This window comes from Arvicola amphibius, chromosome 11, assembly GCF_903992535.2.
Source record: "Arvicola amphibius chromosome 11, mArvAmp1.2, whole genome shotgun sequence".
Taxonomy (NCBI): domain Eukaryota; kingdom Metazoa; phylum Chordata; class Mammalia; order Rodentia; family Cricetidae; genus Arvicola; species Arvicola amphibius.
In genome coordinates, this window is record NC_052057.2 from 23,054,415 (window position 1) to 23,072,704 (window position 18,290).

The 18,290-nt window shown below is 44.1% G+C and overlaps 1 protein-coding gene across 7 annotated transcripts in view; it reads right to left on the reverse strand.

Annotated features, from left to right (window-relative positions):
• Window positions 1–18,290, reverse strand: part of Dclk1 (doublecortin like kinase 1) — a 279,460-nt gene that overhangs the window by 141,195 nt on the left and 119,975 nt on the right. For all 7 annotated transcript variants that reach the window (XM_038347475.1, XM_038347473.1, XM_038347472.1 and 4 more), the window contains exon 3: window positions 13,964–14,063. In XM_038347475.1, the coding sequence (XP_038203403.1) occupies window positions 13,964–14,063 (100 nt within the window). The remainder of the gene's footprint in view (window positions 1–13,963; window positions 14,064–18,290) is intronic.

The window sequence follows — 18,290 nt, forward strand, 5'->3', positions numbered from 1 at the left end:
ACAGATAGTTCCATTGCCCTCTCAAGTCAACTGAAGCACCAGCCATATCTAATGTCTTTCTCCCCACAGCCTTCCCACACCCCTTTTCTCTGTCCTTTTTTTTTTTCTCCTTTGGGACACTTGATTTCTGATACACCATGTAATTTGTTTAGGATTTTGCATATGAATGCATCTCTGGTAATATGTTTGCTCTCTGTGGTAAGACTCTTCCTGTAGGCACTATGATATGCCCAGTACCCATGACATGGTCCTGCTGTTCTATAGGCATTCACTTAACATTGTGTAAACCAGACTGCTGCATATTTATACGTCTAGAGACATACATGATCCCTATCTTCATATTTTGGGACTTTAATGCACATGGTTAACATTTTATATCTCACTTGAGAAAAAGGTAAAAGTCCTCATTTTTTCATATTTTTTCTTCTTAATATACAAATCTTCTGCATTTTGTGGCATTCTCAGAATAATTCTATTGTCAGGGTGTCAAATGTTAGACAAACGATAGTATTAGAATGTAAATTTGGCTAAGCTGGCATAAAAGAAGTTTGTTTTCTTCATAGAAGATCAATTCAGAAGCTATCAGTGAGGTCTCCTAGCCATTCCTTCATGGCAGTCTGCACAGGTGGACATAAAGTGGTCACTGTTACAGCTGGTTCTCAAACATGTGAGTGACCAAAGAGATGGATTTGTCTTTAGGGTACACCATGCCAGTGTCTCCCTTGACCACTGATGACCTTTGGCCTTAACTCCTTTCATTCTCAGTGTAAATACCTGTAAATTCTATTTAAGATTATTTTTATATTATGCACGTGTGTGCCTACATGTGTTTATGTGTCCCATGTGAGTGTAGGCTCACAGAGCCCAGAATAGGGTGTCAGGTCCCCTGGAAGTTACAGGTGGTTGTGAGCCACCATGTGGTTGCTGAGAACCAGACTCTCTGCAAGAGCAGTCGGTGCTCCTAACAGCTGAGCCTCCTCTTCATCCCCGACATGCAGATTCTTTGCTCGCACTTACGTGGGTTCAGAAGATTCTTTTTCCTAGCGCTTTAGGTCTCTAAGAAAAGACAGGTTTGCAATTTCACAATTATTCTGCCCTGCCTGCTAAAATATGTACTTGAAACCCACACATTTTTAATCTAAAAGATAATCCATTTTTTTAACTTCCAAGAATTGTTGAGAGAGAAATATTGAGCATGAGGCAGTGAATAGTCACAGAAAATCAGTGCTTATTATGTTTTTGGGATTCAGAACACTTTAAAATAATGAAAATACCTAAAAATGTACCTTCTTCGCTCAGGCCAAATTATCACCCACTTTGGAAAGAAAATTTTAAAAATGGTTTCCACATCAAGTGCTATCCACATTGGTTCTAACTTTTCTATAAGGCCAAATATTGAATGCAAAAAAATCTTGTCAAGTCTCCCAATGCTCTGCTGCATAGTAGGCTCCTACCACGTGCGTGGTGAGGTGGAGCAAACTGGCCCTTCAGAGAAACAAAGGCTAAGAGCATGTGCCCTTCCACCCACGCTATACAGAATACCTCCGAAGACCCCTCCTACAGTCAAGAATGTATCAGGTCAGGTCAAGAGATAAGGGATCTGTTTTCTTCATCTATATGACTTGAAAAACAATCAGATGCAATTGGATATGATGTGTAGATAGCAAACATTCTCCCGAACTCGGTGGGATTCCTCTTCGCTTGCCTGGTGCAGAAGTTTTCAGTTGCATGAGGTCCTATTTTTCGGTTATTGAGACTAATTCCTGAGAGAATGAAGTCTAACTCAGCAGTGTCTACACTGTGTAGGGCACTAGCGATTCATATTTTCTTTTGGAATCTTCGGGTTCAGTTTCCAAACTAAGAGGTATTGATGTGTCTGGAGCTGATCTTTTAAAGTAAGATTTATTGACTTTTATTTTACATGTATGAGTGTTTGCTGCATGTATGTATGTGGCCTCTCCTGTGGAGGCCAGGAGAGGACAATGGATCTCCTGAAACTAGAGGTTCAGATGGCTGTGAACCACCATGTGGGTTCTGGGTACTCAAGCCCAGTCCTCTACAGGAGCATCAAGTGCTCTTGACCTCTGAGTGACCTCTCCAGTTGTGAACCATAGATGATTTTTATAAGGGTGATACATATGAGTCTCATTTCATTCTTTTCTGTTCTCGTGGTTTGGGTCATGAATTTGAGAGTAAGCATTTGGGGGGACCTAAGAGGAGTTGGAGGGTGGAGATGATGCAAAGACGGAGACACCCCACTCTATTCAAATGACAACTGCCTGGCAAGTTGAGACCCAGTGCATCCTAAAACTCAGGCCTAGTCCCAGCTGGCTACCTTCTAACAAGGGACTTTCTAATAGAGTGACCCAAAGAAAGCTGCTCTTCCGCATAGCCAGATGTTTCTTTGCCTTGCTTCTAGGACAGCCTTATGACTGCCTTCTGCCATCAGCCCCACTTCCCTCTGTCAGAGCCCACACCAAATCTGGCTCGCTACTGTCCAACTCATGGATTGCTCCCAATATATTTCTTAAAAATTCACTGTGGCCAAATGTGTGTCATGGGCACCGCAGATCCAAACAAAGCTTTTTTCACTGGGCCTGACGCTTCCTGCCACTGCTGCCCACAAGGAAACCTGTGAGGGTTACTTCAGCTTTCAGTCTTTGTGTTTCTGTCTGGGAGCTTTTGAGCAACCACGTTAGTGGTGGTTGACTAGGCAAGCTCCGGGAAACACAGTTTAATTGCTAAAAGAAATGAAATGTCCTGAGACTCGGATCTTTATTTTCACTCCTTCCCCAGGCAGAATTTGAATGCCCAAGAACCTCGGCTGGACAGAATTAAGACTAAAACTGATAAAATGCCCCTGGTATGCATACAGTTAAAGCATTGGATGGAAGTTCAAAACTGTGAGGAAGAAAGCAGGGTCCAGCTAGAGATCACGTCAGACAGCTCCAGAGAGTTCAGCTGCCCCAAAGATAACCATAAGCCTGAGTTATTTGGCTATAGATAAAAGAAAACTGAATGGGTCCTACTTTGCTTCAGAATGAGTTTGGGGCCCGTATCAAATGTGTTTGAGGGTCCCGTGGTGGCCTGCCTTCTGAGTATCAGAGAAGGCGCTGTGAACTCTGCCCAGTTTCAGGGGTCAGGCATGGTGGTGCATGCCTCTAATCCAGCACTTTGGAGGCAGAGGCAGGTAAATCCCTATGAGTTTGATCTGCATAGTGGGGCTTAATCTCAAAAAGTAAAATAGGCTCAGCTTTGTGGAAGTGTTGGGCTACAATCCTCAGACATCTGAAGGGACGACAAGATAAGCAAGCATCTGTATCCATCAATCTAAATAGCACATCGTGGGTCCTTACTATGTTCATGGTGCTCTATAGGTGAGGTGGGATATGGAGATTAAAGATGCTTCTGCCTCACATGCAGGTGCTTATAATTAAGTGAAATAAAATGTAAACTATGACTGTCAGTTCCTACCAATTCTGTTAGCCACTGACTATGTGATGATGTGTTTTTCCCCTCTGTCTATTCACAGAGTATCCAGAATAGCCATCATTTCTAGGTATGTCTGTGAAGATGTTGCTGGATGAGACTGCCATTTGCTTAGATCGACTCAGTCAGTGTAGCCGTCTTCCTCATCATCTGAACTGACAAGAATCTAAATAAAATAAGAGGAACTGGGAGGAACATCCACACATGCCCTTCCTTCTCAAGCTCAGACAATCTCCTTTTCTTCTGCTGCTGTCCATGGGCTGGGTTTCACACAACTGTGAGGTTCTAATGTGTTCACACGTGGACTGAATCATCCACTATTATCACTTGAGCCAACTCTCTCTCTCTCTCTCTCTCTCTCTCTCTCTCTCTCACACACACACACACACACACACACACACACACACAGAGAGAGAGAGAGAGAGAGAGAGAGAGAGAGAGAGAGAGAGAGACATAGAGATCTTAGGAAACTATGAATAGCTAGGTATTTGAAACACAGAAATATAATGACTTTGGCCCTTACTTAACTTCTCTGATTTGATTGAGAAGACAACACTGTAGTGTGTTATCTGAAACGTTAGTGTGATCAATATAAACTGTGCTCATTGTTTTTAGAAAGGCCTGTGGTGTGAGGCAGAACCACCAAAATGTCACAATAAAAAAAAATGTAACAAAAAAAACCTGAGAAAATAAGAACTCAGGGGTTGAGACAAACAAAAGAGACAAGGTAAGGCCTTATAAACCATGTGACTTTTGTCAAAGGACAAGAGGGATTTGGGTGGGGTGAGAAGGAGGAAAAAGGCCTCAGGTTTGTGGGACAGTATGGACTAAGGTGGAGATGTTGAGGAGAAGCAGTACTGAGGAGAGCAGCAAATATCTCTTGGGCTGGAAAACAGGAGGTTCTACAGTGATGGCAGCAGCTGATTGGGGCTGAGTAGGGGAAGGTAGGACCACCTTCACTAGCGTGCTAAGGAATCTGGGTGCGGAGTGATCTTTAAACAAAGCAAAGCAAAACAAAACAAAAACTCAGGAGAGTCAGTCTGTCCAAATAAGGTCATAAGGTCATGGAATCATTGGACCTAAGAAAGCAAGTTCATGCACCTTTGCAACAGCCCAGGCAGGAGACACTGCCCTTGCACTGCTGACCGGACAAGGACTTGGCATTAGAGAGTGGGCCTCAGAGGGACTGATAGACGACTCATGTCCTGGCTTCTGGTGCTCCAGCCTCTGTTACAGGGAGTACAGAGGCCAGGGACTCACCCTGGAAACCAGGAGGGCCATGCAATCTGACGAGCTGACCACCATTGGATGAGTTCTGTGTGGGACACGCTGAAGTTTCTGTGGCTGTGGAATAATCACGGATGTGTCCAACCAGATAGTTGGTTATATGGCTGCGTAGCTCATATGAAGGATGTAGGGTAGACGTGTAGACGGGGAGGCGGTCAGTGAATTTAGAAGTTAAAAAATCATTGTCAAATGTAGACAGCCTTGGGTTTGAACTCTGCCTTCTATATTAGCTAGCTGTGTGGCCTCAGACAAATTATTTATCATCTCTAAGCCTTAATTTCCTTAATTGTAAAATGGGGAAAATTACAGATACTTCAAAAGGTTCTGCTTATTGCTTACCATCTGGCTGCCATTTGTCACCATCATTGTGGGCCATCACCATCATTGCTGAAGCCATTAAAGTAGATGAACTTGGCCAGGAGCGGAGTAATTAAGTAGAAAAAAGGGATGCAGAATGAGTCTCAGGGAACAGCCACTAAGGATATATGGCAAAACGCAAAACTGGAAGGAGCCCAGGAGCAATAAGAAATGCAGAAGATCAGGCTGCAGAACACCACAGAGTTCCAGGCAACGAAATTTCAAGGGGGCGGGGGGAGGTCATCAGAAATGGAACATGCCAGAGAGAAATCAAGGAGAAAGGAGGGAAAAAAGAATCTTCAGCACAGTGGTCAGAAAATTGACATTATTTATTGGAATATTATGTATGTGGCTGGTGAGGGAATCAGTCACAAATATGAAGGGATTCAAAATGAAAGCTTCAGGGGTGGAGAGATGGCTCAGTGATTCAGAGCCATTGCTGTTCTTGGGACCCGAGTTCAGTATCCAGCACATTTTTTTAAATGTTTATTTATTTATTATATATACAGTTAGCCAGAAGAGGGCACCAGACCTCATTACAGATGGCTGTGAGCCACCATGTGGTTGCTGGGAATTGAACTCAGGACCTTTGGAAGAGCAGGCAATGCTCTTAACCACTGAGCCATCTCTCCAGTCCCCCAGCACATTTTTCAAGGGCTCACAGCTGCCTGTTAGTCTAGCTCCAAGGGATCTCGCACCCTCTTCTGACCCCAGTGGAGACCTACACATGTATGCTGACTCTCAGACACACACATAAAACAAGTTTCGCCCAGACCCCAAGGAAGTAAAAACTAGATCCCAAAGTGAACTCTGGGCTGGGTCATCTTCCAGAAATTTCAAAGTACCTAAAGACACAGTGTTTGGACCTATCATCCACTTCAAGGCTGCCAAAGGCATAAGCCCTTAGAGAGAGCAGATTCTTCAAGAAAGACTTTCCTTTTTAATATGGCCTTTTGTTTGGTGTGTGAGGAATGAAGCCTTACGCATACTAGAATACTACCCAGCCCTATGTGGAAGAGTTTCTCAGACAGCTGTGATGGGAACCCCGTCATTCTAAAACAGAGGCAATGCTCTCCTGCTCCGTCATAAGGGTTCGTGGGAGACAAAAAGCACTAGATGGGGTTTCTCCATGAACAGAATGGTAGGCGTGGATGGGTTTCTACATGGTTGGCCTGTTGGTCGGGACATGAGGTGAATGAGTGATTTGATGGGTCCGAGTCTGCATTGAGCTCTTTAGATCCTTCCCAAGAGGATCATCTGAGGCCCACGGGAAGTGAGCGCTTTAGAAAATAAAGCCCAAGCTGGAAGACACTGACTGTCAAAAGCACATTAGGAAGAAGGCTGGACTCTCTCTGCTGAAGTCCCTGAAGAACCCCAAAAGACAAAGGAGAAAGTGGCTTTTAATAAGCAGTGATGGCCTAGTGTCTGCATCTCTGGTGTAGAAATTGTTCCCATGGCAACAAGTGGACTAGCCTGTGCCTGGCTTAGCCTCTGCCTCCAATGTACAGGAATCCTCCCTATTCAGCTCCAAGGCATAGCAGTCAATCAAATCTGTACACCACTGAGCTCCAAGAAGGCTTCCCTCTCTACTCACAGTAAGGGTGTTTGTGGTCAAGAAAGTCTTCAGCACTTCCTTGCTGTTTCCTTTTAGATTTTTTTATTGAAACAGTTTTCTCATAATTTGAATCCCACTTCTTCCCCTCCCTCACCTCCTTCCAGATCCTCTCTCACTCTTCCACCCAACCCAACTTCATGTTTTCTTTCTCCTCTCTCGCTTTCTATGTCTCAATGTAAAACAAATACATACTTATATAAAGCAAGACAAGAAAAGCAATCCAAAATCCTAAAATCAAAACAAAAGAAAAAGAAAATAAAACTTTCATTGACAAAAGGCACAGAGCCCAGCAGCTTTCGTGTCCTTTATTCGGAACTCAGACAAACGGCCCCACCCTCCACGTTAAACATCAGGCCGAGCTCTTCAAACCAAAACGAACGCAATGGAAAATGAAGAATAAGCATGCCAGATTTGACATGCTCCTCTCAGAAGACAATTTTTGTCGGCCTATTCATTCCTAGAAATAACTTCTGAAACAGTCAAATCGTACATCTGGGAGAAATCTGCCCACAAGACTTGCTGCGAAGCAGCCTCATAACCCAATTAAAGCTACGGAGAACTATTGGTCTGCTGTGAGCCATTAATCACTTTAACATTATAACTCTCCCAGAGGTAAAAAACCCACGAGAAGCAGCAGAAATACTTAATACTCTGGGTCATAGTTCAGTGCCGAAAAGCCTCGGGTCCCTTTAAATGTGAGCAACGCTCAAGGTTAATACGAGGCATCATGTATGATGGCTCGCTACCTACAGTTGTTGTTCCTGGCACACTTCCTGCTGCACAGTGCATCTATGAGTGGAAGAGTTTCAATGGATGGATGGATGGATGAATGAATGGAAGATATAGTGAATTTTGAAAGCAGTAGTTTTAAACCACTTTACAGGGAGGCCTGGTCTTTACCTAAACTTCATTTTTTTTCTCAGTATTTTCACTAACTGTGGCTTCAGGTCATCACCAGATCCAGGATGGAGCAGTTACAGAAATATGTACCAACTAGGCATGGGTACCTCACACCATGGGAGTCTTCTTCCCATGTGGAGCTGAGGGAATGTCCCTTGTGGAAAGATGTTCATACCCAGGAAGAACACTGTATCCCAGATGGTTAGCCTGGGAGAGCTAGACTCATGTCCTGGCTGGTAGGATACTGTGCATGTGCGCGTGCATGCATCACACTTTAGCCTTCTTAGAGACGTCTTCGGCTTTCAGAATCTGACAAGTTTCAAGTCTGTGTCTCCTGTGGTGACAGGCACTTATACTCACAGCGCTCTGGAGGCTGAGGTAGAAGGATCTCAAGTTGAAGGCCAGCTGGAGACTTATAGTGAAACACAGCTAGTCTGACAGAAATAGTGAGACCTTATCTCAAGAGAAATCTAATAGAACTGGAGAGATGGCTCAGCAGTTAAGAGCACTGACTGCTCTTGCAGAGGACCTAGGTTCAATTCCCAGCACCCACATGACTGCTCACAAGCATCTGTAACTGCAGTTCCAGGAGATCTGATGCCCTCTTCTGGTCCCCACAGGTACTGCATGCATGTGGCACAGATAATAGGCAAACAAAATGCCTACACACACTTAAAAAAAAAGCTACCAAAGCTTAACTATTTATTCTGTTCTTCAGTTCTGTGCTGTTTATGCATATACAGATTTGTATGTACATGTGTACACACAAATATAAATATAGCTTTGTTTCATCTCTCTTTCTTTAACAAGAAGACTTGAAATATAGACCCTCAGGGCACACAGGGAATGGACCAAATCACACATCTGACATTAAGCCTGCAGGTAAGGAAAAGCAGTTCTCACATACGGCCAATAAAACTGACCTGTTCCTGGCCGACAAGAGCAGTCTGCCTGGGAGCTGGCTTTTCCTGGCTTTTCTTTCCATTCGAATCATACAGCACAGACCCTTGTATATAGCCATTCAATTTTACTTTCTTAGATAGGATAGACTCCTTGGTGTGATCAGATGAACACTTCTAGCTCTACTAAGGCACACAGACCCCAAAGCAGAACCCTGTAACGACCAGAAGACAAGCCTCTACTTGCAAGGAGCTAATGGGCTTTCAGTAGAGGTTATTGGCTATCAGCTCTGCATCAGTATCTCTTGGACTGGGAGTTTAGTCAAGGAGACACATAGGCCCCTGAGCCTGTGAAAGCACTCATTCACAGCTTAGACAAAAGGTTTCAAGGGGACCCTCAACACTGTGGTGTGAAATCTCCTGAGAGCATTTGTTTAGCTCATCAGATGAAGGGCAGACCACAGACAGCTCTGCCATTAGCAACTCTGCAACTAGACTATTGATATCATTGCACAAAGCCAAGGACAGTGGATCAAGAAAAACTCAAGGTGCTGGCAAGATGGCTCAGTGGCTAAGAGCACTTGCTGTTAATGCAGAGGACCTGGTTCAATTCCCAGCCCCCACATGGTGGCTCACAACCATCTGTAACCACAGGTCTAGGGAATCTGGTGCCCTCTTCTGACCTTCATGGGCAATGCATGAACAGGGTACACACATAAACACTCAGTGCCCTTCCAGTAATTTTAAAAATTAGAGGAAATAAATTTAGTTCAACTAAAATCTGGATGGCTTTCACCGATCTCCACTGTGTGCAGAGATAGTTGTCCCCCAGAAAGCCCCGTTTAAGTCCCAACTTCTGATACCTGTGAACATGAAGTCATTTGGAAAAAAGGTCTTTGAAGATGTTCTAGAGATGAGGAGAGATCTTTATCTAACAACTGGAGACCTTCGAGGAAGAGGGAAATGGGATAAACATACTGAGTCGTGGGGATGGAGGGGGCATCTTGGAAGGATGCTCCCTGCAAGGCCAGGAAAGCAAGACTGCTCTACAGCCAGCAGCCACTAGGTGGAAGAGGGAGGGACCGATTCTGCCTCATAGTCCAGACAATTCTCTACCCATGACTTCATTTTGAACGTTCTGCCTCAATCGCTGCAACATAGTAAGTCTCTGGGCTTTCCCCTCATCACAATATTTGAAATGCTTATTTATAGTTGGTACATAATATTGAACATATTTCTGGCATATAATGTGATGTTTCAATACACAATGTAGAGTGATCAAGTCTGGGTAATTAGCTTATCCACCACTTCAAATATTTTTTGCTTTTATCTTAAAAAAACACAAAACAAGAAAATGTGAAGTTGGGAGATATGAGTGGGTAAATCCAGGAAGGTGGGGAATTTGTAAATATTGGTTAAAATACATGGAGTGCTTATATGAAATTCGTAAAGAATTAATAAAGGCATTTTCATCTTTTTGTGATAACGTTCAAGATCTTTTCTAGTAGCTCCTGTTACCTAGCTGTCTAGTTTGTGGTCATTTATTTGTGCAGCAGCCTTAAGAAGCTAATGAACTACAAGAGGCAAAAAGTATATAAGCTTCAAAAAATGATTTCCTGGCCTGAGTTTCAAGATCTCAGAAAAGTAAGAGAAATTTAGGCTTTCAAGTAAGCTGTTGACTGGACAGTGGTGAGCCACCCATGGCAAGACTATATAATGATTATAAGTAGCAGAAGAAGCCAGGAAGAGTGGGGACATAGGCTTTGAGGATGAGGGACAAGACAAAAATGTGACATCTAGGCCAGGTTCATCACCAAGGAGTTGATGCGGGCAAGGCAGGCAGTATTCAAGCAAACCCTGCCACTTCCAAATGGCAGTAAGTGCCACGCTCACTGGTTTGCCATTGGGGTCTAAGCAACGCCGTGTTGAGCTTCCTGTCTCCAACTTGGCATATTCCTTCACTCTGGTTCCTCGTTCTACATCAGACAGCAGGTGCCACAAGGGACGGCTCTGCCAGCCTCTGCTGGTCTCTATATATAGCACTCTGGTCGCCATTGTAAGGTGCCAAAACTCTCTTGATGGATGACACCCTGCTAAAATGGTTACATTCTGAATCAGAACAAGGAAGGCACCCCATGTAGCACGTGAAGATGGGAAGGAGTACTTATGGTCGCTCATTTCCGATGCTGATCCCGCTCCCATGTGGCCTGGGAAATATATATATATATATATATATATATATATATATATATATATATATATGCTCCAGAAGTAGCCATTGGAAAGCCCCGGGGCAATGTCTTTGAGAGATTGCTAGTGATTTTTTGGGGGGTATGCATCCTTCCTAATTCCAGGCACACTAGTGGCTGGGTTCATTTCTAAAGATAAGATAAAAGCATTGCTTTGGATACACAAGGCCACTTCCTGACACCATTAAATCAAGTGTGCCTCTGCACTAGGAAAAATATTAATTCTGCAGATGTCATCGCACACCTTTAAGGAAGTTTACTATGGAACTTCATATATACAGCATCAATGTTCAGATACAGCTTAGTAAGAAGAGATGAGCTGGGTTAAATCACACTCAGAGCATTTATAAAAAGACTCACATTTTAATACATTAGCCCAGAACACGCTGTTCAAGCATCAGGAAAATTGCAGTTGTCAGCGTGAGAATTTAGACTGGGTAAGTTCATCCAAGGAAGTAAAAACCTCAATTTAGATTTTTTTCTTCCTTTAGTCGACTCTCCTTCCCCCCTCCTGTGCCCACGTGTTTCTTCTAGAATGAGGGAGGATAAGTTTCACAGTAAATGTATTTCACACAGAGAATTGGGTAGAACATATTTATCGGGAGAAAGGAAGTAAGGCGCGCAACAAAATGGTTTGTAGAGCTCTCTCAAAGGGCTAAGTGTCAAAAGATGACTAGTGTGTGTGTGTGTATGTGTGTATGTGTGTGTATGTGTGTATGTGTGTGTATGTGTGTATGTGTGTACGTGTGTGTACGTATATATGTGTATATGTGTTGTGTATGTGTGTACATGTGTGTATGTGTGTACGTGTGTGTATGTGTGTACATGTGTGTATGTGTGCATGTGTGTATGTGTATGTGTGTACGTATGTGTCTGTGTGCGTGCATGTGTGTGCGTATGTGTGTACATGTGTGTGCATGCATGGGTGTGTGTTAGTCTGTGTGAGTGTGTGTGTACATACACTTGTGTTATATTTTAAGATACTTTCACTTTTATTTTATTTTATGTACATGTGTGTTTTGCCTACATGTATGTCTATACACCATGCATGTCCCTGGTGCCCCCCGGAGGACAGAGAAAGGTATTGGGTTTCTTAGAACTAAAGTTACAGACAGTCGTGAGCCACCCTGTGGCTGTCTGGAGTCCAACCCAGGTTCTTTGCTAAAGCATCCTTTAACAGAGGAGCCATCTCTCCAGCCCCCACTTGTCTCTCTAGCAAGGTTGGGGAGGGAGCAAGGGAGCCCCCTCTCACTGAGCTACACCTCCATATGCATTTTGATAATGAGGGAAATTGGTAAGATTTTTTTTTTTTTCCGGCAGCTTTCTGATATACTTTGCAGAACGTCTGCCTGCAAACGTTGGTGGTGGGTGGCTGAAGCTCCCGGGCTGGCAGCCTATTTTACCACAGCAGTGGACCAGCCAGCTGTGTGGCTTCCCAAGAGGCACCAGGTGGGAGTGGCAGCCTGAAGTCAGCCTATGACTAGGTAAAGGGTAGGGAGGCTTTGCACTCCAGTGGCCAGCTCTGATGATTGGAAGTAAGCTGTACTCCAGGCCAGGCAAACAGGCTGTTCTCACTCTCAAAGCAGCAAGTGGGCTTTCCCGGCAGAACACGTCTGGTGTCCCAGACTGCCCTATCAAAAGCAGCGATTTTCTTTAAATTGAAAGTCAAGGCCATTTATTTTTCTCAAAACCCATGCTGTCAGCTCGGTGCCCTGGCTAGAAACATTTGCTTGTTCCACAAAATGGCAAAGCTGCTTTGTCCTTAAACAAGGTGGGGCACTCTCCTCCCTGAGCACATCTTGTGAATGAGACTTTTCCATAAATCCTTGCCCCAAGAGGACATGTGTATCCATTAGGAAGATGGCATATATTTAGAGAAAACTTATTTGGAGGGAAAGAGATGCCAAAGTAATCCTCCAGCGAGGGCCTTGCAGGGCAATAAATCTTGTCGTTGGCACACTCATGCCAGCTCTGCTTGAAGTTTTCATGACGGTGGCCAGTTCTCCTTGCCCGCATTCCCTAAGCCATGGATTAGTGAACGTTTAGGTGCGTATCATTGATGTTATCTACGGACATGTCTGTGCTGCTTAACGATAAGGGTATGTGCTGTGACCTGCGTGTTCAGGTGGCCAATGGGGGGAAGGAACATCATATAAACTAGTTAATAAAGAAGAAAGGCTGGCTGTGCGTGCCTGAGCACTGTAGAGTCACGAGACTCCACGGTGTGTGGCATCTGTCATTGAGAAAATGTCTACATGTGGCCCATCACGACAGCACACGTAAGTGGTCCGAGATGAGCATGAAATGACGTTTTAGGGTGCAGTCGGGCCGGGCCAGCACTGGCCGTTACCTTATGCGCTTCAGCACCGCCCACCCAGCCTGTCGATGTAGCCACGAATTCACTTATGACTTCCAAAACTTTCTCAAACTAGACAGAATTCAAAGTGTCAGTAACGATGTCATAGTTCCCTAGTTAAATCAGAAGTGACATTACCCCAGCAGGGTGTCCTGGGCGATTGTTTTACCAGTGACACTGTAAGATTCTGAGGTGACTCCCCAGGCCCCACAAAAGGAAATCATTCTGAAAATCGTAGGCTTTTCCATCCATTTCTCTATTTATCAGTATCCCCCCTCTTATTAATCACCAAGGGTCACATTTAGTTCATTAAGGGAAGGAAGCGACCATGTTGACACTTCACAGATGTTAATGACATATAAATTCCAATGTACTTCAGGGACCCAGTGCCAAACCATTTTCTCAGGAATTAGAGGAAGCCACATGAAAGCTGAGTCTGGGAGCACACTTGGTAATTTTATGATTGCAAATCCATCCGCCATAAATTTTTTTTTAGGCAAATAAATAATTAAAAGTATCGAAATCCACACCGTGGTTCCCTGAAAGGCATCAGCTTAGTTATTAAACGGCTATAAATTAGCCATTAGGAATGTATTCTTCCAAATGGATTAACCTTTTCAATTTTCATTTCATCTGTTTTCTATATTTTAAAAAAATCAAAGAAATGCAAGATATAGGAAAGACAAGGCAGGAGAGGATCTGAAACTGATTTGGTGGCTTTGGAGTTGACATAATCTTGGCCTGGTGCAGTTCATTTTGGAAAGCTGCCTCAAATTTCCCCGGGTTTTGAACTTTTTTTTTTTTTTCTTACCACTTTCATCTAGCAAGAAATCATCCTGGTAACGGAACTTCTCTGGTCCACATGCAATAAAAATGTCATCGTCACCAAAAAAGTCCTGAAGGCACATCACCTACAAGAGAAAAGCATGGTACTCAGGCAGGGGTCCACACAACAGCAATCGCCCCCCCCCCTCCCCAAGACCACTGCATAAAGCCATTTTCCTCTAATGGAATCAACAGGGGGATTTCAAAGGCTCGGCTCGGGCATCTGTTACCAGTAAGGAACGCGTTAGTGTGTTAGTCTCAGGTCTGCAGGAAGGCAGAGAAGGCGACTAGCCCCAGTAACTGTCACATTTATGACTGCATACACCAACAGGCTATGAGGCAAGAGCTCTTTGTTTCCATAACACCAGGGATCCAGCTACTCAGAACAGGGACCCTCCCCTGCCCCCCACCCAGCTTCTGAATGTGAGTTCCAACAGCAATGAGAGCCAATGCACAACGCATGGCTTTAACAGCAGATATGCTTTTGTTCGTAACTGATGGCGTTATGGTCTCACAATAATCTAAGAAAAATGGTATATTAGAATAACCTGTAGACCCAGTCTATCTCTAGTTGAGATAAAACTGAAAGCCTTATAAGAGGACGAACTGGAAAAAAAAAAGGAGGTTTTGGTGAAATTTAGATACAGACATTAAAGAAACTCTACGTCTTTCTCTCAATACTCTACCCCCAATTATTTTTCAATAGTGGGGATCAAGCCCAGAATTTGTTCACATTAGACTGACACTCGGCCACTGAGTTGTGTCTCTCGCCCTTGTTTGTTTGACACAGAGCCCCACTACAAACCTAGAGCTAGCCTTGAGCTGTCCATCCTCCTGCCTCAGCCTCCCTAGTGCTGGGATTATAGCCTGAAGACATCGTGACCTCTCCCTCCCACCTTCTCGTTTTTTGGGGTGAAAGAAAAATTTAAACTAGACGTGGTTGCATGTTTCTATCATCTAAACACGGAGGAGGCTGGAGGGGGACCACCAGTTGGACTTCAAGGCCAGTCTGAATACCACAGTGACATTCTGTCTGAAAAACAAAAGGACTCCATGCCGTCTGTTCCCAAAGGAGTACTTTAAGGTAAATGTCACTCGCAGTGAATTGTGGTTGGGATGACTCATTCACAAGCTTGAAGATGCTTCTACAGTGATTTTTTCCGTAACATGGGTTAGGCTGATGCTGGAACGCTGCTCAATCCTATGTGTTCCCAGTTTCCTCTCACCATGTGGGCGAATCACAAGGTGACTCTGCCCCACTTCCCTGTAGCTGGAAAACACTTCCCAAAAGCAAGGTGGAGGGAGAAAGGCTTTATTTGGCTTGCAGGTTATAGTTCATCATCAAGTGTAGTGATGGGCTGCGGGCAGGCCTGTTTTTCATCCTGCCTGGCTCCAGCATAGTTAGCTTTACACCCAAAATAATTACACGGAAACTGTATTCTTTTAAATACTGCCTGGCCTATTATTTTCAGCCTCTTACTCACATCTTGATTAACCCATATCTAATAATCTGTGTAGCACCATGAAGTGTTGCCTTACCGGGAAGTTTCTAACATATGTCCATCTTGGGCTGGAGCTTCATTGCATCTCTCTCTCAGGAGAGGCATGGCAGTCTGACTAACTTAGGAGAGGCATAGCATCTGACTGAGCCATCTACCTCACTTCCTTCTTCCTGTTCTGTCTACTCCACCCTCCTAAGGGCTGGCCAAGGCAGTTTCTTTATTAAAACAGAAGAACTCTCCCACATCAATCAAGGGAAGGCTAAGGCAAGAACCTAGAGGCAGGAACTGAAAGAGACCATGGAGAAACACTGTGTACATATTTGCTCCCGGGCTTGTGTTAGCTGCCTTTCTTATAGCCCAAGACCACCTAAGGATGGCACTACCCACAGTGGGCTGGATCCTAGTGTATCAAGTATCAGTCCAGAAAATGCCACACTGCCATACCCACAGCCCAAGCTGATGGACGCAGTTCTTCAACTGAGGATCCCTCTTACTAGGTGTATCCAGTTGACAAAGAAACTCACCAGGGCAGAGCTGTGCAAAACAGCCTTTTGGGTGGCATTTTCCTCTGGGTACTTGGGTGTCAAAGAGAAACACGTGTGGCAGGGGAGATGCCAAAGCCCTGTGGTTACTGTTAGCATCTCTCTCACATGCCGGCCAGCCACCGGTGCCTCTGGGGCCTTGGTCAGCCTTTGGCAGTGCTACTGTGTCACATCTCACAAGCATAGGACTCAGAGCTGCAAGTCGGCAGTGAGGACATTCTCTGCAGCCCCGGGTGCAATGGTCTGTGGGCTACCGAGGGTCTCTCAAGATGTCTCATTTCCAAATGGCTTGGCTGCAATATTTTAGAGGAGATTTTTCCAATGGTTTAATGATCAACATTAAGTATGAATCAGATGTATATCCAGGGCCATAAGTGCTTTGACTGCCATCTAAAGTTTGAGGGCATGGGTCATTTAAGAGGAGGGCGGGACCAAGGATTTCATCACAAGCATGGTATGAGAATGACAGGATGCCTACTTTCTTTATAAAGAAACCTCTGGATGGCAGGATGTGTTCCCCCACTCATCTCGGCATCCCAGCTTTCTCTTTGGATATTGATGTCATCTAGTCACGCACGCACAAAGCATATCTCTTTAAGATGCATAAGTTTTTAATGACTGCATGGTAGATGTAAGCTAGCCCATGCCACAAACATACAAAAATGAGTTAGGCATGGGCTCTCCCTTAAGTAAAACTGAACGTTAGCCCCAAGTGCAGTGTGTCCTTAAAAAGTAGGTGGTGAATAGAACTTGTGCCATCGGAGGTCCTGTGTCCAAATGTCACAACCAGTTTATTCAGTGAACTCCAAATAGTTTAATGTGTTAAAGTGTACCCAAGTTCAAAGTGGGGCGGGATCTGAGATCCCTGAACTTGACTCTGGAACTGTTTCTCCCATAGCAGTGTGCATGCAGTACTCCCACACCCCTCGTGGGACATGTGTGGACAGTCACAGGTCACAGGTCTCAGCAGCCAGGCATGTCAGGACACCTACAGTGCCAGCACTGCAAGAAGATTGTAAATTTGAGACCAGCCTGGGCTACACAGTGAGATGCAGTCCCAAAATAACACAAACCAACTACAACATAGAACTCAAAGAATGAGCAGGGGAGAACTATTAGCCACTGACTCCCCTGGCAGCCATGTTTCAATAGCAATATTTACGTACCGGTTTATTTTCTGAAACTACATATATATATATATATATATATATATATATGTTTAAATTTCTAGTTGGGCCTGAGGATATTTATTTCAGCCTATAATATACTCTATACCCAAGAATAGGACCCAAGTTTACTCTCCAGAACCCATGGCTGTTGTTTGTTCATTTTTGTTTTAGAAAGGCAGGTATAGTGGAATTTATAAGCCCAATGTCGGGGAAACAGAAACATGCAGAGCCTAATTGATGACCTTGATGGCGGTGTTCAAGGAGAAACAGAACTGAAGGATATTCTCTGGTCTCAACAAACATGTAGCTATACACAAATGCGCACAAAATGTACTCATAAGCACATACACAAAATTTCTTTGAGATCAAAAATGTTGTTTTCTAAAGGAAATACTCCTTTTTTTCTGCGTATTCTACCATTTTCATTACAGGATATCTACCAGGTGACTACTCAACCACGCTCAACCGTGTCTACAGGGTTTTTGTGATGTGGGTAGATAAGCAGCAGGACTATGGCGTGGTCTAAGTGTGCTCCCAGCATCCTGCCAATGACCCTTCTCCCAGTCTGAACCTCAGAGAGCACAACAGACAGCAAGGGATCCATCTTGGACGGTTTAAGCACGATTCTGTTGGCAAGCGGGAGATGAAACACGACGAACTTTTTGATGTTTTCCTTCCAACACCAGGATTCCAAGAATATGAAAAGAACACAGCGATTGCTGAAGAAATTATCTGTCATCGCGCAGCAGAAAAGACACAGGAAAAAGTCATTCCAGTGTCAAGTAATATGTCCTCATTTACCGCCCAAGCTTCAGTGAGTGGAATCAATGAAAGTGTTGAACTGTCTGACATGCTGGGGGTTTTCTGCTGAACGTCATTTTGCCTCCCCTGCTCACAACATCCCATTGGAAAATGGCAGCAAGCTCCATAGATGAAATTAAAAAAAAAAAACAAAGCCATTCCTTGTGAGATGCCATGATAAAACAGCTGAGAACAAAAAAGGTTTAGATTAAAAGAAAAACGGGTTGGGGGAAAACGGATGCATTTAGACCTCTGTAATGGAGTCCATCTACCCGAGAAGAGCAGCAGAGGGAGGTTAT